The following is a 24,835-nucleotide window of genomic DNA, read 5'->3' as shown; positions in this document are numbered from 1 at the left end:
GCTTATTACGTGCCAATTTGCGCATGCGGGACACTTTTGGGTCGTTTTCCGTTCATATTGGAGATCGTATACAAGTCTCATATAATTGGTAATGTGAACGGCCTAACAAAAAAATCGGATTTCACAACAAATCGGATATGGGTCGTTTCAGGTTGCAGTCTGAACGTAGTGTTGGTAGACAGTACTACAGGCACTACCTACCGTTACATTTTCCTACTTATATAGATGGTATTTTATATGTTGGGAGTGAGAGAAGTAATGGTTTTTTTTTTTTTAATTTAAAAGTCAACCCTTTTTTACAACATTCTGTATTTTTCCCTGTTTGTAATCTGCAGATTTCTCACATCATAAGAGAGATACGACAGTTTCAGCAAGCCCCTTACAGGATAGAACATCAACCCAAGGTATGTTAACTACTGAGCACTGGAGCAGTATATTACCCCATTCCCGCTCAGAATCAAAACGTTAAATTTTCCGTTATTATGCTGTAATGGTGTTCTGTGAGAATGGGAGCAAAACAGCAAAATTGAAACATTAATCCACCCCCCGGCAATGTAGTAACATTTACGGAAATCTTTTGTTACAGCTCCAGTGAGAAATCAGAACCATCAGATTTACATGTTGTGATCGGTCATGACATTGCTGGCGCTGACGTAGTGATATTGCGATGGCACTACTCATACTGCCTCAGTGTAAAACAACAAGCAAAGAAAACATCGGCAGATACAGTGGGACCACCGTATCCGGAGGGGATACGTTCCAAGATCTAAACCACTAGCCGAAACCACTGATAGAAGCGAACCATATATAAAGCTTGTTTTTCATGTAGCTTATCTATAGCTATCATAAAGTTTCATTTATAAACTACACAAAACAGTAACTAATATAAAATGAAGCAATATACTGTAATAAAAGTTATGTGACTGTAGTGTCTCTCTCTCAAACGAATGGGATTCTAACTTTTCCACTTAATATTTTTATCATGATTGAGGCTCGGAGACTAATGCAAGTGTGGAAACCTTTAATTTCCACAGAATAGTCAAAGCAACAAAAAACACCGGGCATGAAATAACAAGAGAAGAAGTGAGGAACACAACAAGCATAGAAAATAAAAGCAAACGCAAGACAAACTAACAGAAGCCAGGGTTTAAATAAGGTGCATAATAAGTGAAAAAAGTGCAAGCAGGTGTACGCACTTAAAGGAACAGTCCACCGTACTTCCATAATGAAATATGCTCTTATCTGAATTGAGACGAGCTGCTCCGTACCTCTCCGAGCTTTGCGCGACCTCCCAGTCAGTCAGACGCGCTGTCACTCCTGTTAGCAATGTAGCTAGGCTCAGCATGGCCAATGGTATTTTTTGGGGCTGTAGTTAGATGCGACCAAACTCTTCCACGTTTTTCCTGTTTACATAGGTTTATATGACCAGTGATATGAAACAAGTTCAGTTACACAAATTGAAACGTTGCGATTTTCTATGCTATGGAAAGTCCGCACTATAATGACAGGCGTACTAACACCTTCTGCGCGCTTCAACAGCGCATTGATATCTGAGCTCCGTATCAATGCGCTGCCCAAGCGCGCAGAAGGTGTTAGTACACCTGTCATTATAGTGCGGACTTTCCATAGCATAGAAAATCGCTACGTTTCAATTTGTGTAACTGAACTTGTTTCATATCACTGGTCATATAAACCTATGTAAACAGGAAAAACGTGGAAGAGTTTGGTCGCATCTAACTACAGCCCCAAAAAATACCATTGGCCATGCTGAGCCTAGCTACATTGCTAACAGGAGTGACAGCGCGTCTGACTGCGTCTGGCTGACTGGGAGGTCGTGCAAAGCTCGGAGAGGTACGGAGTAGCTCGTCTCAATTCAGATAAGAGCATATTTCATTATGGAAGTACGGTGGACTGTTCCTTTAATGCTGTCTATAGAGAACGGGCAACTACGTCATGGCACATTGCATTCTGGGTGTGTAGTTTGAGGGGTAACACTTGTATGCTTGAGCATTATTACACCCTATATAGTGGACTCATAGTATCCCACAATGCACAGTGAAAAGTAGATGGTCACTAACCAAGCAATATATACAATCATGTATTGCCGTCATGCTGAAGGGGAGTGTGTTGGGGGTAAATGGACAGAGGAAGAAACGCATTATAAATGGACATTCAAGTACAATTAAAAATAGTAAGAGAATAGAAAATAAGCTAAAATAGAATAAGACACACAAAATACAAGAGTGCAGAGCGAGGAATTAATCAAAAGCCTCAAATTTGATTTAATAAAAGGCAGCGGCAAAGAAGAAAGTATTCAGCCTTGACTTAAAAGTACTCTGTATTTATTAATGTGGGAAATGCGCTCAGTATAATATGCATTTATCACAAAAATACATGCATGTATTTATTATTTTGAAAACCCACCAGCCGACTAATCTGGCACATTTTAATTGCGCGACGGTAATGACGTAAATAACGGAGTAGTGTCCGAAAGTGGGGTGGGGTTTTTTTGTTTTTTCATTTTACCAATGAGCTCACTATACTATATAGTCCTCCATATAAAATTCCCTAGATAGTGAGTAGGGAGTAGTGAATGAGTGAGTGATTTCGGACACAGCTAATGTCTCATCTCGGGATTTTCACAACAATGGACTTCCCGCCTCATGAATTATACGTCATATGCGGTCTCGCATGGTTCAAATGTCGCACAGAGGTTCACACGCCATAGCATTCTGTTAAATACAATCAGGCGGGAATACATGATATCCATAAATTTTCCGTTATGGAAGACTGCTTGGGAATGAAAATGCATCTATTCCGTGTACTCATACAATAACAGATTTCGTATGTGAAAGGGACTCATGTTAGAGAAGCAGACAATAACCTTAATCAAAAAGCAGCTTGTGTGAGTTTATCCCAGCCAATCAATAACCTGTCCGATTCAGCTATTTAAAGTTTCAGCTTTTAAAAACTGTTTAAGCAATTGTATTAAAAATTGTTTGTTTTGTAGAATTTCTGAATTTTTTTTAAATTTACACTCTTCCTCCTTCCTGACCAGGTGACACAGTTCCTACTTGACAAAACACTCGTGATGGATGATGACACTCTGTATGAACTGTCTCTGAGGCTTGAACCAAGACTCGCAACTGCCAACTAAAGTCATGTTTTAGCACTTGTGCTTGGCCATACTGGAACTAGCATATGAACATAAAAATACTTCCTACTTTGACAACTGGCTGGGGAATACATGGGCGAATGTGTAAATAATGAAAGATCCTGATTATCTCGCCGATATGTTCAAGAAGTCAGCAAACGACTTACACAGTTCAGGCCAAAATTTAAATACACCTAGGCTAAAGATATTAATTTATATAATGTGTGTGTGAGGGCGGCACGGTGGTGTAGTGGTTAGCGCTGTCGCCTCACAGCAAGAAGGTCCGAGTTCGAGCCCCGTGGCCAGCGAGGGCCTTTCTGTGCGGAGTTTGCATGTTCTCCCCGTGTCCGCGTGGGTTTCCTCCGGGTGCTCCGGTTTCCCCCACAGTCCAAAGACATGCAGGTTAGGTTAACTGGTGACTCTAAATTGACCGTAGGTGTGAATGGTTGTCTGTGTCTATGTGTCAGCCCTGTGATGACCTGGCGACTTGTCCAGGGTGTACCCCGCCTTTCACCCGTAGTCAGCTGGGATAGGCTCCAGCTTGCCTGCGACCCTGCAGAACAGGATAAAGCAGCTAGAGATAATGAGATGAGATGAGATAATGTGTGTGTACACATTTCATGTTACTATACGTTTCTTTTCACAATTAGAACATCTACTTTATTCATGCCAGAGGTCATTTTAAAACAATTGATGAGACAGAGAATTCCATTTGATCAGAAGTTTACATACACCAAACTGAGTGTCTTTTTAAACAGTCTAGAAGATTCCAGAAATCGATGTAATGAAATTTAGACGACATTTCTGATGGGCCAACTGTCGTAATAATTAACCTGAATTCAGTTTCCCTGAACTGAAAAAGCGTGAGCAAGGAGTTCTTCAAACCTGACTGAGTTACACCAGTTCTGTCAGGACAAATTGGCAAATATTCCAGCGAAGTATTGGGAGAAGCTTGCAGACGGTATACGTCAAGAGTTTGATTCAAGTTCAAGCAATTGCTAGTTTATGATATAAACTAGATGCCCTAATGGCTTTAACACAGGAAACGTATACTAACATGATGTATGGAGTTGAGAAAGTTGGAGTTTGAATGTTTTTATCCTGGGTGTATGGAACTTTTTGGCCTCAAATGTACAGCGACACATCAATGTCATAATACTATTACTGTTATCTTTCTTATAAGGAAATATTTATCTGAAATTTAAAATGTTAGCTATAATAGAATTTTTTTTCTATTTTGAATACTCAGGTACTGAGAATACTGTGCCTTTTTTCTGAATATAAACTGTCCAATTAAAAAAAAAAAAAGTCCATTTCATACAAATGTTTGCCACTGAAACAGGATAATCATTAAGAGATACTGAAGCACAATGCCAGAGTGAAATAAGGTACTGATGGTATGACAGACCTAAATTTTATAAACAAGGTCAGATTTCAAGACTTGTTTTGTCTGTTCATTTTTAAATGGCTCTGAAGTTGTTCAATGTGGTGTATGACAGTTACAATGGCGCCACCTACAGGAGGACAATGAAACATCATGCAATGGCAGGGTTTAACCCTGCAAAACACCTTGAGTTTTTTGTTTGTTTGTTTTTGTAAATTAATACTAGCGATGATAGAAAAGAAAAAGAACTGCTGCTTTATTGTAATAATTTACTTGATTTCCACAATTGGTAGTTTACTGAATACAGATCACTTTTGTGTGATAGCAGACTGAAAGAACACAGATGTCTGATGTATGAGGTATTTAATAGTTTTGCACATGTTGATTTAATGCCATGTATTTATATTAAATGCATTATCCTCTGCTATTCAGAAATGCTAAACTAACACGGGTAAGGATTTGATTTTTTTCCCCCCAAGGATACTTCCGAGTTACTAAAATGTTTGTAGCATTTGCTGTCAAAGAGAAACGAAAATATTTGAATGGATTTCTTAATACTTGAATGTTCTTATGAAGTACATTTGCTTTTTTTTTCTTTTGTGAAGCATTTATTTTTGTATTTTTTTATAAGTTTAAATAATTTAACAGTTGTTAACAAATTCATTTGAATGAACTAAGCCCTTTGCTTATTTAAAATGTTACTGTGCAATGTAATTGCTTCCATTTTGTACAGTGCATAGAGTTGTGATCCAGTGCACTCAGCATATGAATTTTTTTTTTTAACTTTTATACATTAGTCTGTGTTGCTAGTTTCAAATAGTCATCTACAAACATTTATATCCCTTCACAAAGTAAGCATTGTATATGGAATAAAAGTATACACCGACTGACTACTTTATTAGGAACACCTGTACCCCTGCTTATTCCTGTAATTATTTAATCAGCCAATCATGTGACAGCAGCGTTTACACAAAATGGTGCAGAAAACAAAAAACATTCTGTGGGTGGAAAAGCTTTGACTAGAGGTCGAGCTGTTTAGAGCTGGCGGGAAGTCATTGTTAACTCCAATCACTAATGATGGTAAGCAGAAAAGCATCTCAAAACACACGGCACATCGAACTTTGAGGCCAACAGGCTGCAACAGTAGAAGGCCACATCGGGTTCTACTCCTTTAAAGTGCCATTCCACCATTGGATGTATTTTTTTGGCATAAAATACAATATATTTTATGACAACATGACTAGACAGAGAAATCTTTTAGCTTCAAAATGATATATCAAACATAATTTGACAACGACAAGTATATTAATTTTGCGACCAAAGTCACCTACCCTTTTAATTTCCGCGCGGTAGTGAAACGTGATGTCATCGGCAGGTTCCCCTTTTTGTGTACCACGTCACGTGTGACGTGGCACAGATTATCAGCAATGGCGGATAGAACGCGATTGTCAGCTTCGGAAAAGAAGCGAAGGAAAATAGCAAGTGATGCCCAAAGGAGACAGTCGATGGTGAATATCGGCACAGCAATCGACAAGTGGAAATCGCGTTCGATCCGCCATTGCTGATAATCTGTGCCACGTCACACGTGACGTGGTACACAAGAAGGGGAACCTGCCGATGACATCACGTTTCACTACCGCGCGGAAATTAAAAGGGTAGGTGACTTTGGTCGCAAAATTAATATACTTGTCGTTGTCAAAAAATTATGTTTGATATATCATTTTGAAGCTAAAAGATTTCTCTGTCTAGTCATGTTGTCATAAAATATATTGTATTTTATGCCAAAGAATACATCCAATGGTGGAATGGCACTTTAAGCCAGGAACAGGAATCTAAGATGACAGTGAGCACAGGTTCACTGAAACAGGACAATTGAAGATTGGAAAAATGTTGTCTGTGACCACTGTAGCTGCAAAACTGTTACTGAGTGGAGTTTTTTTTTTTTGCACCATTACGCGTAGACTTTATAGACTTGTGTGCAAATCCCAGGACAGCAGCAGTTTCTGAAATACTCAAACCAGCCCACTGGCACCAACATCCATACCACAGTCGGAGTCACTGAGATCACATTTTCCCCCATTCTGATGTTTGATGTGAACAATAACTGAAGCGCTTGACCTATTTTTTTATGCATTGTGCTGCTGCCACATGAATGAGCAGATGTAAAGGTGTTCCAAATAAAAAGGTTGATGACAACATTAGTATTTAATACAAATAAATGATTACAAAGTGATTCACTGCCATTCATCTAGGATAGCAGTTCTCAAACTTTTTAGTCTAAGGCCCACTTTGTGGCTAGTGTCATAGCAGAACTTGAAGGCGTTTAGCACAGACGCCAGCCACACATCCACTGTGGTGTACTTCCGGTGTCTACTTCTGGTTCTCTAAACTTGAAAATATATTGTTCTCCCCATGTGTGACTGTGTTGATAAAACAAGCATGTGGTCTATTTTTCCTGTAGCGCAATTGGCGCTGCCAACACAGAGCACAAAAGAGCAACAAACTTACTGTTTTTCAAATTGATCATCTTATTGTGAATTACTGAACTTTGTTTTTTTACAACTTCAGAGTTGGATGGCGAGCTGTTTGTTCTGCCAGGCCACAATGGAGTTAATAATAAATAATGAACAGTGCCCAAATTGCCCTAACTGCAACATAATGCTGATACCGCTGCTGAGGCCTCGATGAAAAAAAGGCTAAGCTCCTTTGGTGCATTGTTGCGGCAGGAACAGAAATGGGCAGGAGGCTTGTCTTCTCAGCCTCATGGAATGGGAAGAGTACACACCGTCACTATTAAAATGCAGGGTAGAGCTGGAAATGGGTGTGAGCCAAATGCAAACATCAGCAGCAATGCAATAGCGCAGTAAAATGAAGTGCAGAACTTAGAAGAGCTTAGCACAGCTAAAGAGATAGACCCTGAGTGGCTGCCAGCTGCAAAGCCTGATACACAAGTACTAGGGTTTCAATCAATGCCTCTGGCAAAAGCACTGTTAGCTTCATTAATAGTATATTGGCTGATTAATTAATGTAATTCAAATATCATTGTGCACAGGCCCAGGAGGCACTAGATTGTCATCTAAAACACAAACTTGTGGCAACAGGCTCTCTTTATACACCCATGTCTGCCGTCACACTATTCCCACAAAGTGTGGGTCCAGTTGGTGCCATTGTATCAGCTCAGAACAAAAAAAAAAAAAAATTCAGGACATGACTACACTTCCAAGGCATGATATCCTGGAAGTGCCAGAGCATCCCAGCATTGTTTTGGAATTACGCATTCAACTGTGTGCTGGTTTTCCTCTCTGCGAGTGAAATATTGGAGTGCGATATCATCAGATCAGTGGCTACTGAGGACACTGTCTACTGGGTATCGTTTACAGTTTCACCAGGTATAAGGTGTCAGACCCAAGTCATTTGGCAATACAGACCGCAGAAGTGCAGTCGCTACAACAGAAAGAGGCAATAAAGGTTGGGCCAGAATATCTGGTCAGATTCCCAAAAAAAAGGAGACATAACCTGTCCCATTCTGGATCTAACTCATCTCATCTCATTATCTTTAGCCGCTTTATCCTTCTACAGGGTCGCAGGCAAGCTGGAGCCTATCCCAGCTGACTATGGGCGAAAGGCGGGGTACACCCTGGACAAGTCGCCAGGTCATCACAGGGCTGACGCATAGACACAGACAACCATTCACACTCACATTCACACCTACGGTCAATTTTAGTCACCAGTTAACCTAACCTGCATGTCTTTGGACTGTGGGGGAAACCAGAGCACCCGGAGGAAACCCACGCGGACACAGGGAGAACATGCAAACTCTACACAGAGAGGCCCTCGCCGGCCCCGGGGCTCGAACCCAGGACCTTCTTGCTGTGAGGCGACAGCGCTAACCACTACACCACCGTGCCGCCTCTGGATCTAACTATATAAGCAAAAAGAGTTACCAGTCTGGTTTCCTTCTCTTTGGGTTAAGTGTTCACAAAGTGAGAATCAAGTTGCTTTCGAGCCCCTGCAATGTCTGGATCTCTGCATGCTCACTTATCTAGACAATTGGCTGCTGTTTGTACATTCCTAGGTGCAGGTGATGAGCATGACAAAGCATCTGATTTAATATGTGGAAGCTCTGGGTTTAAAAGTTAACCACATTCAATCTAAATCAATATGTCTCCTCTATCTATCCATCCATCCATTATCCATAACCACTTATCCTGTGCAGGGTCACGGGCAAGCTGGATCCTGTCCCAGCTGACTATGGGCGAGAGGCGGGGTACACCCTGGACAAGTCACCAGGTCATCGCAGGGCTGACACACAGAGACGAACAACAGTTCACACTCACGGTCAATTTAGAGCCACCAATTAGCCTAACATGTCTTTGGACTGTGGGGGAAACCGGAGGAAACCCATGCAGACATGGGAAGAACATGCAAACTCCACACAGAAAGGCCCCTTCGGCCACTGGGCTCGAACCAAGAACCTTCTTGCTGTGAGGCGACAGTGCTAACCACTACACCACCATGCCGCCAGGTCAGGCATCGTGGTCCATCTTATTGTACATTGTCTGCTCTCTCATGAGTGAATGAAGTGCACAAATAATGAAAACAGGACTAACAATTGTGGAGAATTTACCTTCGTGTCATGTTGTTTTTATACGAGTCAGCTGACCCTGGTTTATGATGACAAGCTCTTTTCATAGTTTCATGATATTTTCCTAGTTTATCTGCACTCGTTCTTTTCAGACTAGAAAAAAGTTCAAAAGTCAATTAAATGATATACATTTCTTCTTTGAACTATACTGCTTGTATATTGTTACAATACTGCTTGTGAAAATTCACCCAGCGTTTAAAAGTAGTCCAACTCCAAGGAAGCACCAAACTCTTCTTTCTTCTACTGCAGATAAAGTTGAAGCCCAGTCAGAATTTACCACTCCATCACCGACAGTGGTGTCTTTCTAAACATATGTGCTGCAATCAAGAACGACAAGCTATTTTATGTTGTCTGCCAATAGTGCTGACTTCCCTGACTTAAAAAATCAACTTTACAGCCAGTGCTCGGACTCCAGCCATGTATTCCAGGCTGAGAGACAAGAGAACACCAAACAATTGGTTTCTTAACCAGCGCATCTAAACCATTGTGGACATCCCTGGTCACCCCCTTCATCAAGACAATTGGTATGGTCGATGGTGATTCAGAGAGCTAGGAGTTAAACTAGGGGGCAGAAAAATACATCAATATATCTACAATACACCTGAGCACAAGTCAGAAGAAAATCTCAGTGATGCTGATTAGTCCTGCGCTTCTGCAGTTTGCAAATATTTTTCAACATTATTGCAGGTACTTGCTGATTTTTTTGATCCTGTACTCAAGGACAGACATGATGACTATGACTCAAGGACCATGAAGCATTCCACTGACTTGAATGCCTACAACGTTTCTTCATTTTCTTGTTTTTTTTTTCCCCATGTTGAAGGTTTCTTCTATAAATTCAAGCATGTTTTTCCCCACTTGCTCCCTGTAGCTCACCTTGGGTTTGATAACCACTACGTCCTGTCTTCCCATGTACAGATGGCATAAGGGGTCTAAGACTGCCTTGTTTTTGTTCATGCTCGGAACAGGTTGGATAGACGGATAGTGGTCCAGGCCCTGTCTGGTCTGAAGGGAGACCTGAGTGGGTGCTAATACAGCCTGCGCAAAACGACTGAGGAAGAGCATTCAGAGACTTACTGATGTGTGGATGCTCCAAGATTCCATTGGCATAACTAGACGTCAACGGTGTTGGAAATAGATGGTCCATAGAGTGCTAGGTCACAGGAGTACCAGATCTACCACATCAGTTCTTAATTCCATCATCTTTTAAGGTTGGAATAGCCACTTTGAGGTACAAATTCTAATGGATTCAGTGTATTTGGGTTGCCTTTGTACCATGGGCGATTGCTCTAAGACAACGAGGGAGGCTCAGCCTCCTCTAAAAATGACGAACATCGTGTAGGATGAATTGCGCTAGGCTTATGTTATAGCCGACCTTATAACATTGCTATTTCAGATCCAGAATCATAGAAATATATGTGCTCAACCCAACTACAGTGCGAAAATCATTCCATTATAACTTTCCCCAGTTCGCCTAATGTGCGCGTGAGTTTTTCCCCCTCGTGACAGCGCGATGCAGCCCAGCCTCAGTGGACTTCAATGGCATTTGGGAGCTCTGCGCTTTTCAATCTCAAAATGCAAGACGGTTATTGGACAAATACTGCGAAAATGCCCGCCTACGGACTCCGAGCCTCACAGTGGGAGGGACATGGCAGTTTCCGCAAGGAGACTGGTGATTGGTGAAAGCGGCCAGATATTTTCTTTGATTGACAGCTCGTTTCAAATATAAACAGGCAGCGGTGAATTTCAGTTCAGTTCCATGCGGATTCGCAAGTGCTGTGGTGTATTGTAAGAGATCAGCTTACATTTCGATTTCATTCATTACATACGGTTTCTACCAGCTTTTTTAGTTTGTATATATTTTCATTGTAAATAAAGTGTAAATATAGTGTTGTCAAGTTTGCTATCTTAGTTCCAGAAATTTCATTTATTTGAGTGACTGAACTTGCACTCGAGGGGGCTAGTCAGCTAGCAAGAAAGCTGCGCATGGATGCCAAGCATTGTTGATTTAATTTTGGCGAAGCCATTTGCCAGTCTTCCTTTCGAGGAAAAAATTAAAATTAAAGAGCAGGGTAGACCAACGCCTCAAATTGACTTGGTGAAAAAGGTAGGGAATAATACTCGTTCCTTTCAGCTCTCCTGGTACGAGAAAGTGAATTGGCTAACAGCAAGTGACCCACATCAACAACAGTAAATAGGCTACTTTAGTAATATGTCATGGATGGACCAAAAATATAGAATCTATTTAAAATGTTTATGCTGAGTATATTATATTGGAATATATATTTCTCTGGATATGAATTAAACACAGCTACAATTTGGAAAACATTTTTAAACAAAAACACAGCCGAGAACATTTCACACTACAGACCTGGATTAAAAGTGAAGGGTTATCAAAATTGTCAATAAAACATTTCTCAGTCAAAATAAGTAAAATATAGGGAAAGTGTCATTGAATGAAATGTGTGGCACCCAGCTCTATGTTTGGCTCCCCAAGGTCAGTGCTTGTGCCTATTCCAGAACACTCTGCTGTTACTGCTGAGGTTCCTGACAAAGAGCTGCTTTCAATAATGATCAATTTTTAAACAACATGCCACAATTTTAAAATATAAAATGTTAAAATATACCCCCCACCATCATGTATACAGTAGGCTAATGGGCCAAAAGAACCTGTTATTTCACAGTTTGTGACCCTGCCAACAATCAGCCAGATCAGAGGCAAGAGTATGGGCAAAATTGATGTGTTTTTTCTTTTTTCTTTTAAAATCTGGAAATATCGTAACCGACCAGCCTCCCCTGTTTGAAAGACTACCAGCCGCCACTGCTTTGTACATAATGATTACCAAATCATTATGTGGCTCAGAAGTACAGTGGTGCTTGAAAGTTTGTGAACCTTGTCGAATTTTCTATATTTCTGCATAAATATGACCTAAAACATCAGATTTTCACACAAGTCCTAAAAGTAGATAAAGAGAATCCAGTTAAACAAAGAAGACAAAAATATTATACTTGGTCTTTTATTTATTGAGGAAAATGATCCAATATTACATATCTGTGAGTGGCAAAAGTATGGGAACCTCTAGGATTAGCAGTTCATTTGAAGGTGAAATTAGAGTCAGGTGTTTTCTATCAATGGGATGACAATCAGGTGTGAGTGGGCACCCTGTTTTATTTAAAGAACAGGGATCTATCAGAGTCTGATCTTCACAACACGTTTGTGGAAGTGTATCATGGCACGAACAAAAGAGATTTCTGAGGACCTCAGAAAAAGCATTGTTGTTGATGTTCATCAGGCTGGAAAAGGTTACAAAACCATCTCTAAAGAGTTTGGACTCCACCAATCCACAGTCAGACAGATTGTGTACAAGTGGAGGAAATTCAAGACCATTGTTACCCTCCCCAGGAGTGGGCGACCAACAAAGATCACTCCAAGAGCAAGGCATATAATAGTTGGCAAGGTCACAAAGGACTCCAGGGTAACTTCTAAGCAACTGAAGGCCTCTCTCACATCTTAGTGTTCATGAGTCCACCATCAGGAGAACACTGAACAACAATGGTGTGCATGGCAGGGTTGCAAGGAGGAAGCCACTGCTCTTCAAAAAGAACGTTGCTGATCATCTGCAGTTTGCTAAAGATCATGTGGACAAGCCAGAAGGCTATTGGAAAAATGCTTTGTGGATGGATGAGACCAAAATAGCACTTTTTGGTTTAAATGAGAAGCGTTATGTTTGGAGAAAGGGAAGCACTGCATTCCAGCATAAGAACCTTATCCCATCTGTGAAACATGGTGGTGGTAGTATCATGGTTTGGGCCTGTTTTGCTGCATCTGGGCCAGGATGGCTTGCCATCATTGATGGAACAATGAATTCTGAATTATACCAGCAAATTCTAAAGGAAAATGTCAAGACATTTGTCCATGAACTGAATCTCAAGAGAAGGTGGGTCATGCAGCAAGACAACGACCCTAAGCACACAAGTCATTCTACCAAAGAATGGTTAAAGAAGAATAAAGTTAATGTTTTGGAATGGCCAAGTCAAAGTCCTGACCTTAATCCAATCAAAATGTTGTGGAAGGACCTGAAGCGAGCAGTTCATGTGAGGAAACCCACCAATATCCCAGAGTTGAAGCTGTTCTCTATGGAGGAATGGGCTAAAATTCCTCCAAGCCGGTGTGCAGGACTGATCAACAGTTACCGCAAACGTTTAGTTGCAGTTATTGCTGCACAAGGGCGTCACACCAGATACTGAAAGCAAATGTTCACATACTTTTGCCACTCACAGATAGGTAATATTGGATCATTTTCCTCAATAAATAAATGACCAAGTATAATATTTTTGTCTCATTTTTTTAACTGGGTTCTCTTTAACTACTTTTAGGATTTGTGTGAAAATCTGATGTTTTAGGTCATACTTATGCAGAAATATAGAAAATTCCAAAGGGTTCACAAACTTTCAAGCACCACTGTACTTCTTGTTTGACAAACCAGTATGGGTCAGACTCATTACAGCAGGGATGGCCAAGAACTGGTCTGATGCTCATAGGTTCTGGTAAAGCGAAGAGCAGAGAGATTACAGTATTAGATCTTTCAAAATGTATCCACTTCAGTGGCAATGTTCTAATCTTTTACATTCACTTACCAAAGCTTAGCAAGGTGACCACCATCAACAACAGTGCCAACAACTGTGGGCATAGTCACCATGCTGTTGCACTGTTAACAGCTTAAAACAATGACTGTCAAATGTGAGGTAGGTTCACGAAAGAAATTTGACAAAAGCCATAGGAAAACATCCTTTCTTGAGAATGGTTAAAGATGAACCATGCAGATGGTTACTGGGAAGTGTAAGATGAGACCATAGAGAGGTCAGGGCATCAAGGTGCCTCATCAGGCAGGCTGGTCAGGCGCACACAACCACCATCATCACATCCAAACAGAAGTGGTAAATAAACCTGAAGGTCAGTCAGGCAGTAAGTAAGTAAAGTAATCAATCAATCAAAACTACAACTATGTTTTGTTTTTCAGTGAAAAAAATGTGGCGGCACAGTGGTGTAGTGGTTAGCGCTGTCGCCTCACAGCAAGAAGGTCCAGGTTCGAGCCCCGTGGCCAGCGAGGGCCTTTCTGTGCGGAGTTTGCATGTTCTCCCCGTGTCCGCGTGGGTTTCCTCCGGGTGCTCCGGTTTCCCCCACAGTCCAAAGACATGCAGGTTAGGTTAACTGGTGACTCTAAATTGACCGTAGGTGTGAATGTGAGCGTGAATGGTTGTCTGTGTCTATGTGTCAGCCCTGTGATGACCTGGCGACTTGTCCAGGGTGTACCCCGCCTTTCGCCCGTAGTCAGCTGGGATAGGCTCCAGCTTGCCTGCGACCCTGTAGAACAGGATAAAGCGGCTAGAGATGATGAGATGAGTGAAAAAACGTTAATGTTGTTTGTGCATATTTTATCTAAAATTTGAAAGCGCATAAGTGAAATCTGCAGTAGTCAGAGTTTTACAGGGCCCTTCATGGTATTAACACCAGAATGCTACTCAGTCCTCTTGATTGCAGTTTACACTCTGAAGGCTTTACATTAGTGACCACATCTAAGCTCCTAAGAGACAAAATGCCTCATCCACAGCCTCCATTTTATTCTGACCAGTCGCAATATAAAAGCTACTCTGTCCAAATGGGAAGCCAATATTTTTACATAATTGCCTCTATAAACAGCATTGCAATCTGTGTTAAAATACTTTATTGATCATTTAATATTTTCAACATAGTCATTTTTAAGATCTTGCCAGCTGTCACCCTTAAATACAACATGATACAGGTTTAATCCCAAAATATGTTCAAACTAAGTGTTTCTGATGAGAACCAGTCTTTATAGACCAGAACACTGTCTCCTTGACATACGTGTTGACAGATTAATCCAGTGGACCCAATTTCTTTTCCTAGAACTGCTTAGTGACGTACATCACATAATGCTAATCTTTGTTCCATAAAACACTTGGGTTACAATTTTGCCTGAGGCTTCTGGCTGTCCCACACTGTGTCTGTGTATGGGAGCAATACGTGTACGTATAAAGGTACGTTGTATTTTTAGAGTGACATATCAACGTATACAATTTCAAAAAGCAAATAGAAACAGAGTGATGTATTCTTATACATATATTTATTCTTTCAAACAAGACTTCCTATACACCCTTCCCCTAAAACATTATGCAGGTAATACAGTACGATAACATTTTAGATGAATGAGTGGACTTTGTTTTAACTGTATAAGGATATACTAATGCATCTCAAAAAATTAGAATATCATGAAAGTTCATTTTTTTCATAATTTACTTCAAAAAGATAATCTTTCATATATTCTATATTACATATAAAGTGAAGTATTTCATGGCTTTTTTTAATTTTATTTTGATTATGGCTTATAGCTTATGAAAATCAGAAAACCAGTATGTCTAGATATTAGAATATTTCATTTAAAGTTTGAGTAAAACAGTATAAATACTGTATCTCTCAGTCCAGTACACGCAACCACAGTCAGGGGGAAGACTGCTGACCTGACAGTTGTCCAATAGATGATCATAGATACCCTCCACAAGGAGGGTAAGCCACAAAAGGTCATTGCTGAAAGGCTGGCTGGAAAAGGTGCACAAGCAACAGGGATAACTGCAGCCTTGACAGGATTCTAAAAAAAGTCAATCCAAGAACTCGGGAGAGCTTCACATGGAGTGGACTGAAGCTAGTGTCAGTGCATCAAGAGTCACCACATACAGATGTCTTCAGGAAAAGAGCTGCAACTGTCACATTCCTAATATCAAGCCACTCCTGAACCAGTGACAATGTCAGAAGCATCTTACCTGGGCTAAGGAGAGAAAGAACTGTGCCGGGTTTCCCAAAAGCATCGTAGCACAAAGATCATTGTTAAATGTTCGAGTGAACAGCACAATGAACGCTCTCTCTTCTAGTTAAAATGCTCTTAGCGTTAAGACGGTTTTAGGAAACCCACCGCTGGACTGTTGCTCAGTGGTCCAAAGTCCTCTTTGCAGGTGAAAGTAAATGTTACATTTCATTTGTAAATTAAGGTCCTAGAGTCTGGAGAGGCAGAGAATCCAAGGTGTTTTAAGTCCAGTGTGAAGTTTCCACAGCCTGTGATGATTTGGGGTGCCATGTAATCACTGGTGTCGGTCCACTGTGTTTCATCAAGTCCAGTGTCAATGCAGCCGTCTACCAGGAGATTTTCAAGTCCTTCATGCTTCCATCTGCTGGCAACCTTCATGAAGATGCTGATTTCCTTTTCCAGCAGGACTTAGCACCTGCCCACAGTGCCAAAACTACTACCAAATGGTTGGCTGACCATGATATTAGTGCTTGATTGGCCAGCCAACTCGCCTGACCCAAATCCTGTAGAGAATCTATGGGGTGTTATCAAGAGGAAGATGAGAGACACCCGACCCAAAAACACAGAGCTGAAAGCTGCTATCAAAGCAACCTGGGCTTCAGTAACACCTTAGCAGTGCCACAGGCTGACCATCTTCATGCCACACCGCATCAATACAGTCATTCATGGTAAAGAAGCCCCAACCAACTACTGAGCGTATAAATGAATATACTTTTCATAAGTTGGACATTTCTGTATTGTAAATCGTTGTATGCTATAAGCCATAATCATAAAAAAGCTTGAAATGTTTCACTTTTAATGAATATAGAATACATTAAAGTTTACCTTTTTGAATTAAATTACAAAAAAAAAAAAAAAATCTAATTCTCTGAACTGCAACCTGGTACTCAATATCACAGGTTTACTGTCGGATGTTGTAGCATTACTCTCATATACACTCACCAAATACATGTTATTAGGAACACCTGTACTCATTCATGCAATTATCTAATTATCCAATCATCTTGCAGTAGTGCAATGCATAAAAGCATGAAGATACAGATCACCAGTTTCGAGCAATGTTCACATCAGCTATCAGAAGCAGGAAAAATTTGACTGTTGGCGCCAGCCAGGCTGGTATGAGTTTACCGCTGGTCTCCTGGGATTTTCACACACACAACAATCTCTAGAGTTTACTCAGAATGGTGCAACAAGGAAAAACATCTAGCAAGAGGCAGTTCCGCAGATGGAAATGCCTTTTTGATGAGGGAGGTCAATGAAAAATAATCAGTCTGGTTCAAGCTGACAAAGACTACAGTAACTCCGATAACCACTCTGGACAATTGTGGTGAGCAGAAAAGCATCTCGGAATGCACAACAGCAGAAAACCAGGTCAGATTCCACTTCTGTCAACCAAGAACAGAAAGCTGAGGCTGAAATGGACACAGGCTCAACAAAACCAGACAGTTGAAAACTGGTCTTATGAATACTGACTTCTGCTGAGGCGCACACAGATGGTCGGGTCAGAATTTGGCACCAACAGCACAATTCTATGAACCGAGCCTGCCTTGTGTCAACAGTACAGGCTGGTGGAGGTGGTGTAATGGTGTGAGGAATGTTTTCTTGGTACACGTTGGACCTTTTAATACCAATCATTCATTGTTTGAATGTTAGTCTATTTGAGTATTGTTGCTGACCATGTGCATTCCTTCATGGTGACAATTTACTCATCTAAATGTCAAAGCAAAAATAGTCTCAAACTAGTTTCATGAACATGACAATAAGTTCAAATGTTCTTCCGTGACCTTCCCAGTCACCAGATCCGAATCCAACAGGACACCTTTGGGATGTAGTAGAACAGGAGATACACAGCATGAAAAGTGCACCTGAAAAATCTACAGGAATTATGTGATGCAATCATGTTAACGTCTACCAGAAACTCAAAGGAAATTTGACATCTTGTAGAATCCATGCCACAAAAAAAAAAAAAGAGGCTCATTTGAAAGCAAAAGGAGGCCCTACCCAGTAATAGTATAATGTTCCTAATAAATTTACCCCTGTATGTCCTGATAAGATCCTGAAACACTATAGTTTTATGCTGTACTGTTTGAACAAAGGCCCATAAGGCCAATAAATCCCTGGGCTCTCTCCGTTGATCTACATGCAATCAGTACAATTTGTATGGCATCTGAAAAAGTCAGCACTTGATATTGCTCAGTCAAGTACTGTCAATACATTATTAGGTGTCTGCTAAAAAGTTCCATTTCAGAAAACTAGATTACAATGCATAGCCTGACTAAACCAGAAGGTGGGTTTGTGCTGGTTTCAAACACCTTATACAAATAAATTAGTTCCACTGGTTGACAAGATAATAAACCGGACTTACCGTAATCTGCCGAGTTAATCCCCCCCCCCCAAAAAAAAAATAAAATAAAATTATTTAGCTTGTGTTGATCTTAAATAATCCAGTTGCAATTTAGGGTGTAATAAGTAACTTTGTTTAGTGATGCCATTTCTTCCAGGATAAAGTGCATCTCTATTAAATTACTTTTAAAGGATTCTTAAAATCAGACACAAATGGTTGGTTGGGTTTTTGTTTTTTATAACATCATAAACATTATATTGCTAACAGTGACTAAGCTGAAATTTTGAATATTGGATGAATTACAGAGGTTATGAAGAACATAACACTTCATTCCACAGAATACAGTGCAACCTAAGCAGAAACAAAAGAAAAAAAAAAAAAGTAAAAGAAGTGTATGCCACACACATTTAGAAACTTGATACATTAGGTGTCACCTACCATTTAGTTAATGGACTTTTGTCTGAACAAAGACATATGTGGTACAGAAAGACTGAAAAGACATAACAAAATTCACTGTAGTAATCTGCTCTGGAGGGGGGAGAAAAAAAAAAAGTCATGATTCATTGCACAGCAGGTTTTATGACAAGTACACAACTCTGTGCAAATTAAGAACAAATTAAAAGGAACAGCATTTCCCCCCACCCTCACCACCCAAATCTTGCCATTTTTCTCCATATTTCCATGTACACATGTATTTGGATCTCATTTGCTTTATACACTATAGAAAAAAACAGCCATCCAGTTGGCACCCAGCGGGCAAGTAGAACTGAGTCATAAAAGTTCTGTAGCGAGGTTGAAATGCTTTTGGGATGCTCTGCTCCAAGTTCGGAGTGGATGCTGGGAGCTTGGGTGGGAGGGTACAGGTAGAAGCAGAGGTTTAAAGATCTGGAGAAGTGGGCAAAGGAGAGAGTGGGAGTCACACTCATTAGTCCACCGGCCGTTTTTCACCGTGTTTCTTTGTAAACTCTTCTGCATTCTTAAAGAATTTTTTACGGTCTTTCGAGTATTCCTCTGCTAGGTCTGCCCTCAGTGGGTGCTCTGGCTGAGGGTCATTGACAAGGGCGATGAGAGACTGGATTACTAATTTGTGGGAGGGAAAAAGAAAGAAAAAAAAATTGCTGGATGAGAAAAGACGACACCTGCATATACTGGCTGAATATTTACTAAAGCCTACATCGTTTCTTAATGCTGAGACACCTTACCTTGATCAGCTTTGGTTGCAGGTTTCCAGTTTTCAGCACTTATGACTGGCAAGCACACCTGACCTTTCTCATCTATGTTCGGGTGGTAGATCTTTGTTTTGAATGTGATCTTGGGTGGCTTAAATGGATACTCAGCAGGGAAAATGATCTCAATCCGGAATGCACCTTTATCGTATGGAGGGTTGTCCTGAAATGAATGAACATCCGTTTTAATTTTTTTTTTTTTAACCCAATCTGTGTGATCTCACCATTCTGGGAGTGAACACACTCCATATAGTTCACCTTAAGCATGGGAAACGTTCCAGGGTTTTTTTTTTTAAGTACTAACCAACACTGCAAAATGTCTGAATTAAAGTAATTATTGCTTTGTTAACTAGATGCTTGACTAAATCTCGATCACTGCATTATAGTTTTTTTTAAAGCAGTCTTTTGAGCTTTTGGGATGGGTGTACTGTAAATGCAGGTCATTACTTTGTGCGCAAACAGCAGTGTTATTCAAACACCACCACCACTGCATGACCATGAGTTAAATTCACCTTGCTCTCTGCGCGTCACCTCCAAGCCAAGGCTAGATTCTTGGCACGTTGGACTGGAAGTCCATTTCTAATTCATTAAAAGATCTCCGAGTTCAATTTTCGGCTTTACTGTATTCGAGCAGCACAAAATTTAACATGTTCACTGCTTCCTCCAGATTTATTTGCGTTTTAGATAAATTTGGTGAAATTTAAATTTTAGACATTCAAGTTTAAACGAGCATTTCATTACCCAACTTGCAGCAGTTTCCACCTAACATATTGCGATAAAGGTTTGTCTTTATTATTTATTTAAGGTAATAACGAAACAGTACCATTACCATACTTACAGGAACGATAAGCCCTTGCCAAGTCAAAATGTTTGACTCGTCAACTTGGATGTTACGGAAGTTTTTCATTCCAGATTTGCGGATTTCATCAAGTTCCTGGAAAACAAAATTGCACAGATCCAAGATATATGATTGTCAGAGCGGTCAGTTCGAACACCTGAAACTAAGGCTCTGGTGTTTAGCTCATTATAGATATTTACATGACAAACAAAAGCCCGATCAACACGTTTTTGTGTGATTATGACGTAAGAAACTTCATATGCATTAAATGTATAACTCGTATGGATGGAGCCATGTTTCCATTACCAGTTTCGAACAAGAGCTAATGAGGAAAGGTCACAACTTCACTACTGTCGTCACAATTTTTAAATTACAAGTCTATTGTGAATTAGTAAAGGGGCAGGGATAAGTTAAGTTAAGGAGTGATCTCATGTTTAATATTTTACAATAACAGAAGACAGGTCTCGAGATTGTCAAAGACGAGCATCTCATGTACTGTACTGTGAAATTTAACTACTCAAAGTCAAAGCTGCACCCATTCAACACCTCACTCACTTCCTGCTTCTGTCCAACTTACATTTCTGAGTGTAAATCGGTGGTGCTTAATGCTGTAAACTAATGGCACTGGGGAAAAGTGTTATATGGTGAATAAATCATTGTCCTGTTAGAGCTACATTGGTGTAATATTAGTTAGCTAGTTATCATTTAACCCAACAGTACCGTTACTAAGTTACCAAGCAATCACACAGCTAGCTAATTTGCTCTTAGGCCATCTGAGTGCTCGGCTAGCTGACTTGATCTCTATCTAACCCAGCAGTTTTCCTCAAAACCATTTCACACAACTGACACCAACCTAACAATCCGGTTCTTTACCTTTGATTAAAACACGACGCCCATGAGACGTATGAGACACTTGAGCTCAAATTACATTCGGTTCTTTCTGCCAACGGCCTTCGCAAGCGAACATGTTCATTCGCGATTCCACCGTTTTCTCTAGCTAACAGGCTAATTGCTTAGCTAGCCTGTTGGCTAGCTTGTTAGCTTCTCCATTATCATATTTCTCAGTCATAAGACAGAAGCAAAGGAAATATTTCATTTTTAATTTACACCACCTTCTTACAGGCACTATACATAGCCGACTAGGCAGAACGCGGAATAAATCTTAAAATAAAACAAATAATTAAGGATTACTCAAGGTATTTACCTTATGCAGCCTCTTGCTTGCCGCCATCTTGGATTTGCTGACTAACTACCCACAATCCACCGCGACACATATAACTATTCTTCTGGAAAACCCCCCCTTAGCATTATCATCATAAATTTCACTTTAAATAAACAATATGAAACTATAGAATAGCAAGTTGTATAACAAATTTAAATTGATTACTATACATTTATAAAGTTTTTTTTTGTGTGTGTGTGTGTGTGTGTCCATGTTTTTATTGAAAACACAATCTGTGAGTCATCATAATAGTTTAGTGTAGAGTCATCTTTTAAATTAACCCCAGGTTGCTCTAAAAAAAAAAAAAAAAGGACTATTTATATAAAATATCAGCAAAGAAAAAGGTACAGTAGTTCATATGCTCAAGCTTTCTGTTAGGAGACGTTTCTTTAACATTTTTGTAAGAAGTCTGCAGTGAATAGGTTTTCCTTCACAGTAGATGTTTCAGGACAGAAGAGTTCTGCTTTCTCTGTTACATGACAAGCTGCATTTGGTTTGTTATTAACTTAAAGGGGAAAAAAGAGGGGGGAAACAATCTGCTGAGGAAATGACAGATTATTATCACTATACACTACCGTTCAAAAGTTTGGGGTCACCCAGACAATTTTGTGTTTTCCATGAAAAGTCACACTTTTATTTACCACCATAAGTTGTAAAATGAATAGAAAATATAGTCAAGACATTTTTCTGGCCATTTTGAGCATTTAATCGAGCCCACAAATGTGATGCTCCAGAAACTCAATCTGCTCAAAGGAAGGTCAGTTTTATAGCTTCTCTAAAGAGCTCAACTGTTTTCAGCGGTGCTAACATGATTGTACAAGGGTTTTCTAATCATCCATTAGCCTTCTGAGGCAATGAGCAAACACATTGTACCATTAGAACACTGGAGTGAGAGTTGCTGGAAATGGGCCTCTATACACCTATGGAGATATTGCACCGAAAACCAGCTAGAATAGTCATTTACCACATTAGCAATGTATAGAGTGGATTTCTGATTAGTTTAAAGTGATCTTCATTGAAAAGAACAGTGCTTTTCTTTCAAAAATAAGGACATTTCAAAGTGACCCCAAACTTTTGAACGGTAGTGTAAGTGATAAGAGAAATTTATCTCACAGTAAATGGAGCTTAAAATGGTTAAAACACAACGTGTAGTTCATTAATATATGAATCTAATAATCTCATCTCATTATCTCTAGCCGCTTTATCCTTCTACAGGGTCGCAGGCAAGCTGGAGCCTATCCCAGCTGACTATGGGCGAAAGGCAGGGTACACCCTGGACAAGTCGCCAGGTCATCACAGGGCTGACACATAGACACAGACAACCATTCACATTCACGGTCAATTTAGAGTCACCAGTTAACCTAACCTGCATGTCTTTGGACTGTGGGAGAAACTGGAGCACCCGGAGGAAACCCACACGGACACAGGGAGACCATGCAAACTCCACACAGAAAGGCCGTCGCCGGCCCCGGGGCTCAAACCCAGGACCTTCTTGCTGTGAGGTGACAGCGCTAACCACTACACCACCATGCCGCCCAATCTAATAATCGAGTCTGATAATATATGAATATATTTCATCAATGACAAATTGCTGTGGTATAAAGAATCGAAACTTGCTGTTATAGGAAAATAATCAGCTGGAACAGTGGGGCCACATCACACCACCCCATCGTTGATTAGTTTCCTATAACAGCACAGCAATATCATACATCATCATCATTGTTATTATTGTTATTATTGAGTGGTATAGTGGTTAGCACTGTCGCCTCACAGCGAGAAGGTTCTGGGTTCGAGCCCAGCGGCTGGCAAGGGCCCTTCTGTGTGGAGTTTGCTTGTTTTCTGCGCGGGTTTCCTCCGGGTGCTCCGGTTTCCCCCACAGTCCAAAGGCATGTAGGTTAGGCTAATCGGTGGCTCTAAATTGACCATAAGTGTGAATGGTTGTTTGTCTCTGTGTGTCAGCCCTGTGATGATCTGGTGACTTGTCCAGGGTGTACCCCGCCTCTCGCCCATAGTCAGCTGGAATAGGCTCCAGCTTCCCTGCTACCCTATAGGACAGGATAAACGGCTACAGATAATGGATTATTATTACATACATGCAGTATTCAGGTTTGGATTATTTTTATGCTGTGTACAAGTCTACTCCACAATTAATACTGGAGCTGAAATTAATTAGAATCACACCCTTACACCACAAAAAAAATGATATCTCAGCAAGTGAAAATATCCTGAAAATAGTTGAAACGATCTAGCATTTCTTATTAGAAGAATACAAGACACCAATTCTGAGATTATTAAACCTAGTTCTAGATTACAACCAACTTATTCTAAGATGTCTTATCAAATAAAAATATCTGTCCATGCAGCAAGATAGTTTCAAGAGTATTAAGTGATTTTCTCCTCAAATTCAGTTTTCAATTTTTTGTAGTGTAGCATCTGATGTAATTGAACACTAAACAGTTTTACCACACCTTCAAAATATTTACTTCATTACTTTCTAAATCTCTAAATGGTACAATTATGGTAGAATTAAGAAAGTGACATTGGAATTGGAATTGGAATTAGAAGAAGAAGAAGAAAATGAAACGAACAAGGAATTGAAAATAGTATTAATCTTAATAATAAGGCTTATTTATAACTGTGATTTAGATTAGACCAATTCAATTCCACTCAGGAGACAAATCACATTGTTACCGAGAGAAAAAGAGAGAGAGAGAGAGAAATGAGCCAGGTGAGAAAATTATTGTTTTATACAGTGCCCTCCACAATTATCGGCACCCCTTTTAACGATTATGAAAAAGGGTTAGAAAAACTCCACCTTTTGGTGAAGTCGCTTCATCTCACGCTGAAAAAATGAGAAAAATCCAAGCTTTAAAGGTCCCATGGCATGAAATTTTCACTTTCTGAGGTTTTTTAACGTTAAAATGAGTTCCTCTGACCTTCTTAAGTCACCCCAGTGGCTAGAAATTTCATAATGTGTAAACCAAACTATGCCCAACATTTGAGAATGGCGCGTCAAAATGGCGCGTTGATAAGCTCTTCCCTTTACTACGTCAGCAAGGGAGATGATCCCCACGTCTCCCCTCTGGATTTCCACCCACTGTATGGACTGCCCCACCCAGTTGTAGTGAGGAGACCATAGAG

At 40.2% G+C, this 24,835-nt stretch overlaps 2 protein-coding genes across 3 annotated transcripts in view; one reads left to right on the top strand and one right to left on the bottom strand.

Moving 5' to 3' along the window:
* The window catches only part of rasgrf2a (Ras protein-specific guanine nucleotide-releasing factor 2a), a 71,310-nt gene extending 68,120 nt beyond the window's left edge, over positions 1 to 3,190 (top strand). The window contains exons 26-27 of the mRNA XM_060909263.1: positions 336 to 404; positions 3,059 to 3,190. Coding sequence (XP_060765246.1) covers positions 336 to 404; positions 3,059 to 3,157 — 168 coding nt within the window. The 3' untranslated portion in view covers positions 3,158 to 3,190. The remainder of the gene's footprint in view (positions 1 to 335; positions 405 to 3,058) is intronic.
* Positions 3,191 to 15,312: 12,122 nt separating this feature from the next.
* Positions 15,313 to 21,761, bottom strand: ube2l3a (ubiquitin-conjugating enzyme E2L 3a). 2 transcript variants are annotated; one of them, XM_060908186.1, is made up of 4 exons: positions 21,677 to 21,761; positions 20,464 to 20,568; positions 19,611 to 19,797; positions 15,313 to 19,488 (listed from the first exon to the last, which is right to left on the bottom strand). In XM_060908186.1, exons 1-4 carry the CDS (start codon positions 21,701 to 21,703, stop codon positions 19,334 to 19,336), a joined length of 474 nt encoding a protein of 157 aa, XP_060764169.1. In that variant the 5' UTR covers positions 21,704 to 21,761; the 3' UTR covers positions 15,313 to 19,333. The 2 variants fall into 2 exon arrangements, with proteins under 2 accessions (XP_060764169.1, XP_060764170.1); XM_060908187.1 differs by having other exon boundaries at positions 20,473 to 20,568.
* Between the last annotated feature and the right edge of the window lie 3,074 nt (positions 21,762 to 24,835).

Source organism: Neoarius graeffei, chromosome 25, assembly GCF_027579695.1.
Source record: "Neoarius graeffei isolate fNeoGra1 chromosome 25, fNeoGra1.pri, whole genome shotgun sequence".
Classification (NCBI taxonomy): domain Eukaryota; kingdom Metazoa; phylum Chordata; class Actinopteri; order Siluriformes; family Ariidae; genus Neoarius; species Neoarius graeffei.
The sequence above is the reverse complement of the archived record's forward strand: the minus strand, read 5'-3'. Positions and strand labels throughout refer to the sequence as shown.